The sequence below is a fragment of the Canis lupus genome, chromosome 10, assembly GCF_003254725.2.
Source record: "Canis lupus dingo isolate Sandy chromosome 10, ASM325472v2, whole genome shotgun sequence".
NCBI lineage: Eukaryota > Metazoa > Chordata > Mammalia > Carnivora > Canidae > Canis > Canis lupus.
This window is the reverse complement of record NC_064252.1, coordinates 27,457,889-27,470,969: the sequence shown is the minus strand read 5'-3', so window position 1 is coordinate 27,470,969 and position 13,081 is coordinate 27,457,889. Positions and strand designations below refer to the sequence as shown.

Here is a 13,081-nt window from a genome sequence, read left to right as displayed (position 1 = left end):
TAACTGGCACACACCCCTCGGCGCGTGCGCACAGTGACGGCTCCGGCCGGTCCCCCGGAAGTGCTTGCCTCTGGGTCACGGCGCAGGCGCAGAATACGCGGGGCGCCGCGCGGGGCGCCGGTACGCTGTTTGCGGGTCTCCGCGCGGGTGTTGGGTGCAGGTGCCGGTCGTGTCGGTGTGGGCGTCATGTCAGACAACGAGGACAAGTGAGTGCGCGAGCTGCGGGAGGGCCGGGAGAAGCGGGAGCCTGCGTCGGCGGAGGCTGCGGAGCCGGGCTCGAGGGGCAGTGTCTGAGGGGCCCGCGGGGCTGGACGGGGGGGAAGGGCAGGGAGCCCGGAGCCAAGGCCCAGCGGCGGTCCAGAGAGGAGCAGTGCTCAGCGGACTTCCAGCGAGCCGCGCTGTGTGTCTCGTAATGGGAGTATGAGGTGAATTAGGTATAGCCCCTGCTCACCGGGGCGCCCTTTCTAGAGGAGGGGACAAGCCCAGAGCAGATAGTACAGGGTCGTGTGAGAGTAGGCGATAGGAGTAACTTAGGGGACAGTCTAGCGAGACCTGGAGACGGTAAAGGTCTGGAGGGGATGCTGTAATCCCGGTGAGAGAACCTAGTGGCTTGGACTGGGGCGACACAGGTAGACGAGTAACAGGTGGTTTTGAATTCTGGATTGGTTTCGAAACTAATGTGTGGGGTCAGAGGAGAATCACTTAAAAAAAAAAAGATTTTATTTATTCATAGAGACAGAGGGAGAGAGGGGCAGAGACACAGGCAGAGGGAGAAGCAGGCTCCACACAGGAAGCCTGACGTGGGACTCGATCCCTGGTCTCCAGGATCACGCCCTGGGCTGAAGGTGGCGCTAAACCGCTGAGCCACCAGGGCTGCCCGAGGAGAATCACTTTTGAAGATAAAAATAATGGAGTCCCTGGGTGGCTCAGCGGTTTGGCGCCTGCCTTCGGCCCAGGGTGATCCTGGAGCCCCGGGATCGAGTCCCGCGTCGGGCTCCCGGCCTGGAGCCTGCTTCTCCCTCCTCCTCTGCGCCTCTCTCTCTCTCTCTCTGTCTGTCATAAATAAATAAATAAATATTAAAAAAAAACGGAGTCATCAGCATAAGTATATTAGTCAAAACTAAGAATCGGGTGAGATCACCAGGGAAATGTCCGTAGGGAAGAGATGGCTGGTGACCGAGTGTTAGAGCATCCCCGCTTTGAGCACTTGAGAGAAAATAGGGGAAACCAGGAGAGGAGACCGAGATGGAGCAGCCAGGGAGGTGGAGGAGCCCCAATAAAAAGGCAGCCTTGGGGATCCCTGGGTGGCGCAGCGGTTTGGCGCCTGCCTTTGGCCCAGGGCGCGATCCTGGAGACCCGGGATCGAATCCCACATCGGGCTCCCGGTGCATGGAGCCTGCTTCTCCCTCTGCCTGTGTCTCTGCCTCTCTGTCTCTCTCTCTGTGACTATCATAAATAAATTAAAAAAAAAAAAAAAAAAAAAAGGCAGCCTTGCAGGCACGTGAGGAGAGTGTATTGAGCGGCCGGGTGGGGGACTGGTCGAGGGTGCCAACCAATCAAGTTAAATGAGAACAAGAATTGTCCACTGGATTTAGCAACATCGCAGTCACTAACGAACTTGAGAAGAGTGGTTTTGCTGGAACTGTGGAGGTGATGGTCTTCCTGGAGTGAGATTATGACAGAATGGGAAGCGAGGAATCAGATATAGGGAAGATGGGCAGCTCTCATGAATCTTGCTCCCGAGAGGAGCATGGAACTAGTGGGAGGTAAAAGAGAAGTAAATTTTGTTTTTTAAGACGGGGAAATAAGTACATGTTTGTACATTGATGGGAGTAATCCAGTGAGAGGGAAACAGTGATGATGAACGAATGAGTCCTAGCAAAATTTCGGGGCTAATGGGGTAAGGATGAAGGAGTAAAATGGAACAGAAGTTTGAGTCACTCATTGAGTAGTTATTTATTGAGCCCTTTCTCCATATTGGATGAGACATAGATCTCTGCTTTCTTTGAATCTAGTAAGTGATGCTTCAGCTAACTGATCTCTTCTTCTTGTACAGTTTTGATGGTGATGACTTTGATGATGTGGAGGAGGATGAAGGGCTAGGTGACTTGGAGAATGCTGAAGAGGTCAGTATTTAGCTGTGGGCTCCCTCCTTTGCACCCCAAGCTGCCAAATAATCCAGTGGTGATAATTGCCTGAATGTATCTGCCTCCTGCTTGGTCAGGGCCCCTGCCGCAAGCGCCCCCAGTTAGAGTGAGCAGCGTTCCTGTCCTGGATAGTGGAAAAGTCCTACAGGGTAGGCCATAGCCTGTGGCTCTTGGGGCAATTGGTTTCCTTTTTTTTTTTTTTTTTTTTTTAGTGTTTTTTTTTTTAATTTTTATTTATTTATGATAGTCACACACAGAGAGAGAGAGAGAGGCAGAGACACAGGCAGAGGGAGAAGCAGGCTCCATCCACCGGGAGCCCGACGTGGGATTCGAACCTGGGTCTCCAGGATCGCGCCCTGGGCCAAAGGCAGGCGCTAAACCGCTGCACCACCCAGGGATCCCGGCAATTGGTTTCCTGATGGGGGACATATCACTATTCATTCAGCAAGCATGTATTGAATGTTAATTATGTACTGGGTGCCCTCTGGACAGGGTAAATGTAAGGAGCCAGGGGGAGTGTGACCTGTGATAAAGCTGGAGAGGTAAGAGCCCACATCAAGCAGGATTTTCTATCCTAAAGGCAACTGGAAGCCACCAACAAGTGTTGAGGCAGGGAGTGGCACAGTTTATACTTTAGAAAGGGCATTCTGGCCTCAGAGTGATGAGTGAGTTGGGGAGGAGCAGGAGTAAAAGATAGAGACGCTTAGGGTCTCTCCATCCAGGCGACAGACTTGTGGTTTGGACTTGGGTGCTGGTAATGTAGGTGATGAGAAGATGAATGAAAGAGATATTTTGGTGGATTAGGTGTGGAGCTAAGAAAGTGGGAGATGACAGAGGCAACCCCCAGGTTTCCAGCTTGTGTAACCAGGTGGATGGGTTGCTAACTTCATGCATGATGTAAGGCTTTTTATCCTGTGACTGATGGAGAAAGAAGTGCTTTATGGCTCCCAGAAAGGGAGTGATCCCTCAATTTTTTTAAGCTTGGAAGCCAAAACCCCCCTTTGGATTTTCTCTTTCTGCATGGCACACTCAGGTACCTATTCACTGAGTCAGAAACCCCCATCCTTCTGGTCTACCCCTCTTCTGTTGATTCTGCCTCCTATACATGGTCCAGCCCTGTTTCTCCATTCTTAGTGCTTCAGCCTGGTTTAGGTCTTCACCGCTTTTCACTCACTTTGTTACCGAAATGTGTTACTTGTTTTCCTGCCTTCAATCTCCCACAACTTGCCATTCTGCTGCCACAGTTGTCTGTCTTACCTGCCTACCTGATTGATTACTACTGATCTTCCTTCAGGGTCTGCTTCTGCCCTTGCCCCCTGCAGAATATTCTCAACAGAGCATCCATAAGGATACGTTTAAAACTTAAGTCAAATTGTATCTCTCTTCTATTCAGAACCCTCATCCAAGTGGCTTCCCATCTCATACACAGTAAATGCCAAAAAGTAAGCAGTACAAGGTCCTCCAAGCTCTGGCCACCTGCTTTCTCTGTGACCTCATCTCTTCTTGCTGTCTCTGTCATACCAGGTCGATTCCTGCTCAGGATCTGTAATCACCCTGTTCCCTCTTACAGGAATGCTTTTCCTGCAGATACGCACATGACCTAATGCTCACCTCCTTCAGGCCTTTGTCCAAGTGTCCTCTCAGTGAGGCTTCCATGACCATTCTATCTATCTATCTATCTATCTATCTATCTATCTATCTATCTATCATCTATCTTATTTATCTATCTATCTATCTATCTATCTATCATCTTTCTATTACTATTATTATTATTATTATTTTTTTTTTAAAGATTTTATTTATTCATTCATGAGAGACACAGAAAGAGAGGCAGAGACACAGAAGGAGAAGCAGGCTCCATGCAGGGAGCCCGATGTGGGACTTGATCCTGGATCCCGGGTCCCCAGGATCACACCCTGGGCTGAAGGTGGTGCTAAGAAGGTGGCGCTAAGAAGGTGGCGCTAAGAAGGTGGTGCCAGGGCAGCCCCGGTGGCGCAGCGGTTTGGCGCCGCCTGCAGCCTGGGGTGTGATTCTGGAGACCCGGGATCGAGTCCCACATCGGGCTCCCTGCGTGGAGCCTGCTTCTCCCTCTGTCTGTGTCTCTGCCCCTCTCTCTGTGTCTATGAATAAAAAAATAAAAAATCTTAAAAAAAAGAAGGTGGTGGCAAACCGCTGAGCCCGACCATCCTATTTAAAGTGGCAGTGTCGGGACGCCCGGCTGGCTCAGTGGTTGGGGGTCTGCCTTTGGCCCAGGGCGTGATCCCCAGGTCCTCGGATCCAGTCCCACATCGGGCTCCCTGCGTGGCGCCTGCTTCTGCCTCTGCCTGTGTCTCTGCCTCTCTCTGTGTGTCTCATGAATAAATAAATAAAATCTTAAAAAAAAAAAAAAAGTGGCAGAGTCCTCCTCCCATGTCCAACACACCCATCTTGGCACTCCTTGTCTCTTTTGTTAGTTTTTAGTTTTACTTGTTTTTTCTTTTGTTTTTATACTACACATTTTACTTATTTTGTTTGTTAATTTCTTCTCCTAGTGTAAGCTCTGTAGGGAAAACAATTTTTATTTGTCTTACTCTTCTATTTCCAGCACTTAGAACACTGTCTGACAAACGGTAAGCAATCAATAAATATTTGTTGACTTAATTCTTTGATTTTTTTTTTTTAAGTTTATGTGTTTATTTTAGTAATCTCTACACCCAACATGGGGCCCAAACTCATGAGATCAAGAGTTGCACACACTTCCAACTGAGCCACCCAGGTGCCTTTTTTTTTTTTTTTTTTGAGTATTTTTAATTTATTATTTTAAGTGAGTTCTACACTTGATGAGGCTTGAATTCATGATCCCCAGATCAAAAGTCACATGCTCTACTCACTAAGCCAGCCAGGTGCCCCTGATTATTTATTATAGAATTTCTTCTCCTATCTAAAACCCTTTTGCTCACCTTTTGCTCTAATACTTCACAGCTAGTACATTCTCTCCCACCCTGGTGCTTTTGTGCATGCAACTTGGCCTACCTGGAATGCCCTTCTCTTCCTTTTTTTTTTTTTAATAACTTCTTTTTTTTTAAATTTTTATTTATTTATGATAGTCACACAGAGAGAGAGAGGCAGAGACACAGGCAGAGGGAGAAGCAGGCTCCATGCACTGGGAGCCCGACGTGGGATTTGATCCGGGTCTCCAGGATCGCGCCCTGGGCCATTGGCAGGCGCCAAACCGCTGCGCCACCCAGGGATCCCGCCCTTCTCTTCCTAAACATTTTTTTTTTTTTAATTTATTTATGATAGTCATACAGAGAGAGAGAGAGACAGAGACACAACAGGCAGAGGGAGAAGCAGGCTCCATGCACCGGGAGCCTGATGTGGGATTCGATCCCGGGTCTCCAGGATCGTGCCCTGGGCCAAAGGCAGGCGCCAAACCGCTGCGCCACCCAGGGATCCCCGCCGCCCTTCTCTTCCTAATTGGCTTGGCGGCTCCTACTCATTTTCTAGAGTAGCTCAAGTCTCATCTCTGGACTGTCTTCCTAACCCCCAGCATGAGTTTGATGTCTCCCACCTTGTTAACTTTGTTGGACACTTGCATCCCTTTGTAGCAACCTGCTGTTTTGTTTACTATTGTCTCCTCTCCCTACTGAATTCTTTGAGAACAGAAATAGTTAGCTTGCTATCTTATCACCGTTTATGATGATTTTTGACACATGACAGATGCTTAATAAGTAATTGTTGAATGCATGTGAATATTTGTATTCCTGCCTTTACTTTGACTTTTTAGCTACTTGACCTATTAATTCAGTTACCTTGTCTGAAAGCTGGAGTGCTTACTCCTTGCCTCCTGTTTAGAGAGATTTTTTATCTGTGCTCAAGGACTTCTTTGCACACAGCTAATGTTCTGGGACCACCAGAACATCTACAGACTGCTTCTCTCTTCTGGATGAGGCAGCTGGCTCTGGAATCCCAATCGTGTTTCTTTTCTTTCACTAGGTCTGAGACTTTGGCCAAGTTAGCTCACCTCTGAGCCTCTAAAATAGGCACTGTAACCCCTACCACATAATGTTATTGGTAATGAAGACTAACCAAGGAGGCAACACTAACTGCAGTGGCACAAGCCCTGGCACATAATAAGTGATAATGTTAGCAGTGATTGTCATCATTGTATCATTGTCATCATCATCCTCCCCCTCAACCCAGAATATACTCCCTGAAGCTTTCCTTTTTTTCCTGTCTTGGTGCCCAGGAGGGCCAGGAGAACGTTGAGATCCTTCCCTCTGGAGAGCGACCACAGGCCAACCAGAAGCGAATCACCACACCATATATGACCAAGTATGAGCGAGCCCGCGTACTCGGCACCCGTGCCCTTCAGATCGCGTGAGTGTATGCCCCTTCATGATCTTTTCCATCGGTCAGGCCATAGGGAGCTTCTGAGCTGTTGATGCAGTGGGCACCTGAAAACACTCTCCCTGCTCACATATGCTAAACTAGGCTGTTGGCTGTGTCTGTGTACCTGGCACTATACTAGAGTCCTGCCCTCAGGGAGTTTGTGAGCCAATGGGAGAAATAGAACTTGCATGTGAGAAGCCAAGTAACAGTATAGTAGAAACATAAAAATACAAACTTGAGTGCCTGTCAGGTTAGTGAAACAAAACAGAAAAAAAAAGTGTGAATTGAGGGAGCTGTAGATCCTTGTGGACTGGTTAATCTGGGGTGCTGTGGTATCAGCTGTCTGTCTGGCTTAAGGTGGTTCTTTTTTTTTTTTTTAATTTTTATTTATTTATGATAGTCACACAGAGAGAGAGAGAGAGAGGCAGAGACACAGGCAGAGGGAGAAGCAGGCTCCATGCACCGGGAGCCCGACGTGGGATTCGATCCAGGGTCCCCCGGATCGCGCCCTGGGCCAAAGGCAGGTGCCAAACCGCTGCACCACCCAGGGATCCCAAGGTGATTCTTGACCCCAGGTGGACTGTGTGGCCCTCCATGCAGAGGCCAGGCTAGGTATGTGAAGGAACAGAGCAGCCTTTCTTCTCTTACAAGTTGGAGCCAGGTGAACAATAATGAGATTCAGGAACTAGCCAGTAGACAGGTGGAGATCAAAATATCCGATGATTGTGTATTCATCCTGTCACCATAGGCAGTGCAGGCATCCAGAGGCTGTGTCTGCAGGGGCAAGCCTGCCTGCCAAGGTTGTGGGTTGAACAGACCTGAAAACACCCTCTCTTATAGGCAGGTGGCTTTGGGAAAGCAGGGACTTTCAACACTGGGTTATAGATAGCTGCTTTTTCTCCCAGACTTCCCTCTTGGGAGTTATTCCTCCTTCCTAGGGAGGAGTGAGTCAGGGGACAGAGAGGGCAGATGTGTTACTGGTTACTCTAATAGAATGTCTTCCCCAGGGAAACATAGGCTGAGGAAATGAACCTGAACCTCCAACCCAAACATCTTATAAGCTAGTGTGGGAAATAGTGGGTGTCTGGAGGGATGGGTGCTTCAAGTAGGGAATAGTGGAAAATTGGCTAGAAAGAAAAGCTGGGGTCAGCTTTGTGGAGTCCTGCATGCCGGAGGAGTTTCTAATCTGTGTTCCCTTCTGTGTTTTCAAACAGCATTGGGCTTTATCCCCTCTAGTCCTAGAGGGTTAAAGATGACCACTGTATCCACTTTGAACAGGGTTTTATGGGTTGGCAACGCTCTTTCTCACCTTCAAAGTAGTAGACCTCTCTCTAGCCTGGTTTGTACTCCTGGCTGGTCTGGTTAGAATTAGAACTGCACTCACTATGATAATTCTGATAATCACTGAGTCAGGATCCTCTGGATCTGTACCATCAATTATGGTAGCCAGTAGCTACATGTGGCCATTTAAGTAAAATTAAATGAAACTAAAAGTTCAGTTTTTCAGCCTAATAGCCACATTTCAGGTGCTCAGTAGTCACATGTGGCTAGGGACTCCATAACGGAGAGTGCAGATAGAGGACATTTCCATTATCGCAGAACATTCCAGTGGGCAGCTCTTGTCCAGGTTAAAAGTGATCCAGCAGAAAGAATAACTTACAAATTATTTTTCAAACAAGTAGAATGATTGTATGCAAGCTTAAAGTCTTTTAGCATTGAGTGAGGTACTGTGCTTGCACCTGTTGGGGAGGTGAAGCTGATTACAGATGGCCCCAGGCCTCCCAGGCGTCCAGGTGTTTGCCATCTGCTGGGGTCTCACAAATAACCAGAACCCATGGCAGATGGGCACCGTGCTTTACGGAAGGCACAAGGAAGGAGAGAATGGAGTCATTGTAGGGGTGACTGGGAGAGCCTCAAGAGAAGATGAGGAAAGGCAGGTGTTTTTTTTTTTTTTTTTAAGATTTATTTTTAAAGATTTTGTTTATTTATTCATGAGAGACACACACAGAGAGAGAGAGGCAGAGACACAGGTAGAGGGAGAAGCAGGCTCCATGCAGGGAGCCAGATGTGGGACTCGATCCTGGGTCTCCAGGGTCACGCCCTGGGCTAAAGGCAGGCGCCAAACCGCTGAGCCACCCAGAGAGCCCCAGGTGGTTTTGAGGGTATCTCAGGTGCCAGAGACAGTTCAAGGAAAGGTAGGCAAGCATGGATTGTGGTAGGGGAATGGAAGTAGCCGGGGGCACAAGGCTGGAAAGATGTCACCAGTGCCTTGAGTGACAAGTTCAGAAGATCAGCATGCATTTGGTGGACCGTGTGGGACACTTAAAAGTTGGGAGGCAGACATTCAGTACACTACCAAGTCCCAGCGTCCTTTGCTTTGGGAGAAAAGCTTGGTTCAACTTAGTTGGGGCTATTGTGCTCCTTCCAGTTAAGGGCCAGGGCGCTGTCTGGTAGTTCCCCGCTTGCTGTAAGCCCTTGGACAGCCAGGGATGTATCTTGTCACCAAATACCAGACTGAACAGACATTTTTTGGATTTTTTTTGAAATCTCACTCTGGTTCATTTAGCACCACCTGGTGGCAGATGTTTACCACAGCCATTTCCTGAGGATCACGGCCAAGTTTGGGGGGGGGTCCCTGGTGCAAAACAAAATACCTAAGGGTACACTCATAATTCACACATTATATGCACAAGGCTGGATGGATGAACTCAAATTTTTGTTGTCTTGAAAGAAATGTGTAAAAAGAAATGTGTTGTCTTGAAAGAAAGGTGTATTCAGATCAGGAAAAACATTTCCCTACATTCTGTAAAGCTTTTAATTTGGGGGAAATTTAAATACTTGAGAGGGGATATAGGGAAAGTTAAACATTTGGTCTCTGCCTCTGGGAAATTTTCAGGCTTTTAGGAGTAACAAATCAAAATAATAAAATTAGTTAATTATATTGTGTAAACTGGTGGCTCTCAGACTGGCTATGATTAGAATCACCTGGTAAGCTTTGCAAATGCAGGTTATCAGGCTTCTTCACTAGAATTTCTATTCCGAGGGTCTGGAGCAGGATCTGAGAGCCTATATTTTTAGCATGCTTCCCTGGTAATTCTGATGATCCATTCTGATGATCTTGGGATCCATTAGTGTGAACTTGTGCTGAAATCATGAATGGTGGCTTCCTAGAGGAGGTTGGCCTAGAATTGGTGTTTCTCCCGTTCATTTTGAGAGCCTTTGCTGTGGGCTGAGCGTTATGTTTGGGCATGTGGTCCCAGGCCACCAGATGCTCATGGTCTAATGCAGAAGACTTCAAATAAGCAGCTACAGTACAGTGGGATTGAGTAGCTTATGTGAAATACATCAGCATGCTGAGCATTGCCAGGGATTTCCAGAGCAGATAATTGCCAGAGTAGGGAAATTTGAGCCTCTCCCAGGTTTGTAGAGCGAGGAAGAGTTTATAAGAGGATGCAGAGGGGATCCCTGGGTGGCGCAGCGGTTTGGCGCCTGCCTTTGGCCCAGGGCGCGATCCTAGAGACCCGGGATCGAGTCCCACGTCGGGCTCCCGGTGCGTGGAGCCTGCTTCTCCCTCTGCCTGTATCTCTGCCCCTCCCCCCCTCTGTGACTATCATAAATAAATAAATAAATAAATAAATAATAAATAATAAATAAATAAATAAATAAATAAATAAATAAATAAATAAAAATAAGAGGATGCAGAAGGGAGCCAGCAGGGTGTGTCCAGGGAACCATGGGAGTTTGGTATGGCGGGAAAGTGGGATAAGTACAAGCAAGTAGCATGAGAAGGTGCTACTAGAAAGGTGAGCAGACTGGGTTCTGTCTGATGGTTGTGGGGTGTCATGGAGGGGCTGTAAGGAGGTGAGCACCTGACGGCAGGGCCTGTGTGGAGGCTGGAAGAGCGGGACCCTGAGGGGTGTTGCCTGGATAGAGAAGGAAAATGAGCTGCCTGGGCCCTGAGGCAGGCCTGAGGAGTTGGGTTCGAGCTAGGCTTTGCATGGCTGTTCCTTTGTGCTGGAATACTCTGCTGTGGGTGCCGGGCTCGGGAGTCTGGAAGGCCCTTGGCAAGGGAGCTGATGAGAAGAATGTCATATGGGCCAGTGATGAAAGCCTATGTGTCCTGTTCACAGAACTTTTTCTTTTTCTTTTTCTTTTTCTTTTTTTCTTTTTCTTTTTCTTTTTCTTTCTTTTTCTTTTTCTTTTTCTTTTCTTTTTCTTTTTTTCTTTTCTTTTCTTTTCTTTTCTTTTCTTTTCTTTTCTTTTCTTTTCTTTTCTTTTCTTTTCTTTTCAAGATTTTATTGATTTATTCATGACACAGAGAGGGAGAGAGAGAGAGGCAGGCAGAGACACAGGCGGAGGGAGAAGCAGGCTCCATGCAGGGAGCCTGACATGGGACTCGATACGAGGACTCCAGGATCAGGCCCTGGGCTGAAGGTGGAGCTAAACCGCTGAGCCACCCGGACTGCCCCACAGAACCTTTCTTAAGTTTATGGATCTTTAGCTTACTAATGGGAAATGTTCCAGCATAGTGGGTAGGAGCATGTGGGATTCCAATCTTGGCTCTGCTGCTTACTGGCTGTGTGAGCTTGGGCAAATCACTGATGTCTCTGTACCTTAGTTTCCTGTAATGAAAATTAGAGCAATTACCTCAAATGAGATCATCAACGTAAAGAGTTGAGAACAGCATATGGTACTAAGTTAGCCAGTAGTGTTTTAGTGTCATTGTATGCAAGTCAGTGCTTTTTGTTTCCCATCTTTGAGTGAGGATACTGAGATCGGGAGAGAAATTCAGGGTCTCTGGAGGCAGAATTTAAATCCAGTCTCCTGGCTCCCGCCTGGTTGTAGTCACTGTGGCAATGCCTTTGAGCCCCTTCCCACCCCCACACTGGCCTGCCCACCTCTAAGGTGACCTTTCTCCAAGGGCTGGGGTGCTGATCTGATCCTGTTTCTGAAGTGAGCCCCCTGCCTTCCTGCTGGGCCATTCTCTCCCAACATGTGTCCCTGTACCTACAGGATGTGTGCCCCTGTGATGGTGGAGCTGGAGGGGGAGACAGATCCCTTGCTCATCGCCATGAAAGAGCTCAAGTAAGTCACCCTGACTATGGTTCACTGCTTCACAGCCCTGGGAGGCATCTCTTGGGTTCTCTGCTGCACATCCCCACCCGCACATCCCTGGCTGGGAAGATGTGATTCTTGTTCCTGTAGGTCCTTAGTTCAGGAATCAGCCCATGAGGAAGAGGGGCGGGAGGGGACAGGCAAAGAGGGAAGGCTTTAATGAGACATGATCCTCTCCTGTGAAAATCTCCCTCTTCCTGCTGCACTTGGCTTTACCAGTATCCTTTCATGCTTCCTCTTTCTCCCTTCAGCCATAGGATGGCAGAGCCTTTCCAGACCCATTTTCCCACACTCAGGGATGCAGGAACTTCCGTCCTTCCCTTCCTCCCTTCCTTTTCTCCCTCCCTGCCTCCCTATTTATTTATTTGTTTGTTTGTTTATTAGAAGGAGAGAGAGCATGGAGAGGGAGAGGAAGGAGCAGACTCTCCACTGAGCAGGGAGCCCTACGTGGGGCTCGATCCTAGGACCCTGGGATCATAACCTGAGCTGAAGGCAGACACTTAACTCCCTGAGCCACTCAGGAGCTTTCTTTTTTATTGTAATTTCTTTTCTACAAAGTACACTCATAGTCCCAAAGGATGCTGCTCAGACTTCTCTTTCCTTGCATTCTGCACACAGTCTGTCCTATCTGCTGTAGAGCTGGGTCACCAACCCTCATATACTTGTGACTTCTCCCTGCCACAGGGCCCGAAAGATCCCCATCATCATTCGTCGCTACCTGCCAGACGGGAGCTATGAAGACTGGGGGGTAGACGAGCTCATCATCACCGACTGAGCTGGAATCATCTTCCTGACTGTGCCTCATCCTAGTTTCTATTTTCACATTCTTTATACTTGTAAATAATAAACTGTTCAACCTTTCACCCCGCTTTGCCTCCACCTCTCTGTGATGCCCACTCGCTTTTTCCTGGTTACTGCCCTGCTGCCTGGCAGGTGCACCCATTCCTGTGGTCCTATGACTGTGAGCGCTAGGGAGCACTAGGAGCCTTACTCCTTGTGGATCCCCCGCATCCCTCCCTCCATCTCCCTGTTCACCAGCGCAAAGGCTGCTGCAGGGAGACACCTCAGCTGCCTTCCTAGCAGACAGACAAGCCTTTGTGCCCAGGGAGCTGGTTGCCACGGAAACCCCCAATTTCCTTTCCAGTGGGGACTGGCTGCAGGGGCTTCTCCCTTCTCAGGAGTATCACAGAGCAGGTCTCATCAAGCCACCCATTGTTTCCTGAGGACCTGCCTCGAGCCTCTTATCGTGGGCTCGGATCCCCTTTCAGGAGCTAGTGCCCCAGCAGGAAGCTTGGGGATGCAGTGATCTCCCGCCCTCCCCAGGCAGAGCCCTGCTGGGCAAGGCAGCCGCTGGAGCAAGGACTGAACACCTGCCTACCCTGGTCCCCCACTCTGTCCACTCCTCAGGCCGCTTTCCTGCATGGCCTTCTGGTCTGCCACGCCCATCC

The 13,081-nt window shown here is 48.6% G+C and overlaps 1 protein-coding gene across 3 annotated transcripts; it reads left to right on the top strand.

The window, feature by feature from the left end:
- The first annotated feature begins 52 nt into the window (after positions 1–52).
- Positions 53–12,496, top strand: POLR2F (RNA polymerase II, I and III subunit F). Of its 3 annotated transcripts, none has more exons than XM_025460436.3 (5): positions 53–206; positions 2,057–2,126; positions 6,376–6,506; positions 11,532–11,603; positions 12,318–12,496. In XM_025460436.3, the coding sequence occupies exons 1-5, from the start codon at positions 187–189 to the stop codon at positions 12,406–12,408; spliced, it is 384 nt and encodes a 127-aa protein (XP_025316221.1). In that variant the 5' UTR covers positions 53–186; the 3' UTR covers positions 12,409–12,496. The 3 variants fall into 3 exon arrangements, with proteins under 3 accessions (XP_025316221.1, XP_048971266.1, XP_048971267.1); XM_049115309.1 differs by lacking the exon at positions 12,318–12,496 and adding an exon at positions 6,919–7,076; XM_049115310.1 differs by lacking the exon at positions 11,532–11,603.
- The last annotated feature ends 585 nt before the right edge of the window (positions 12,497–13,081 follow it).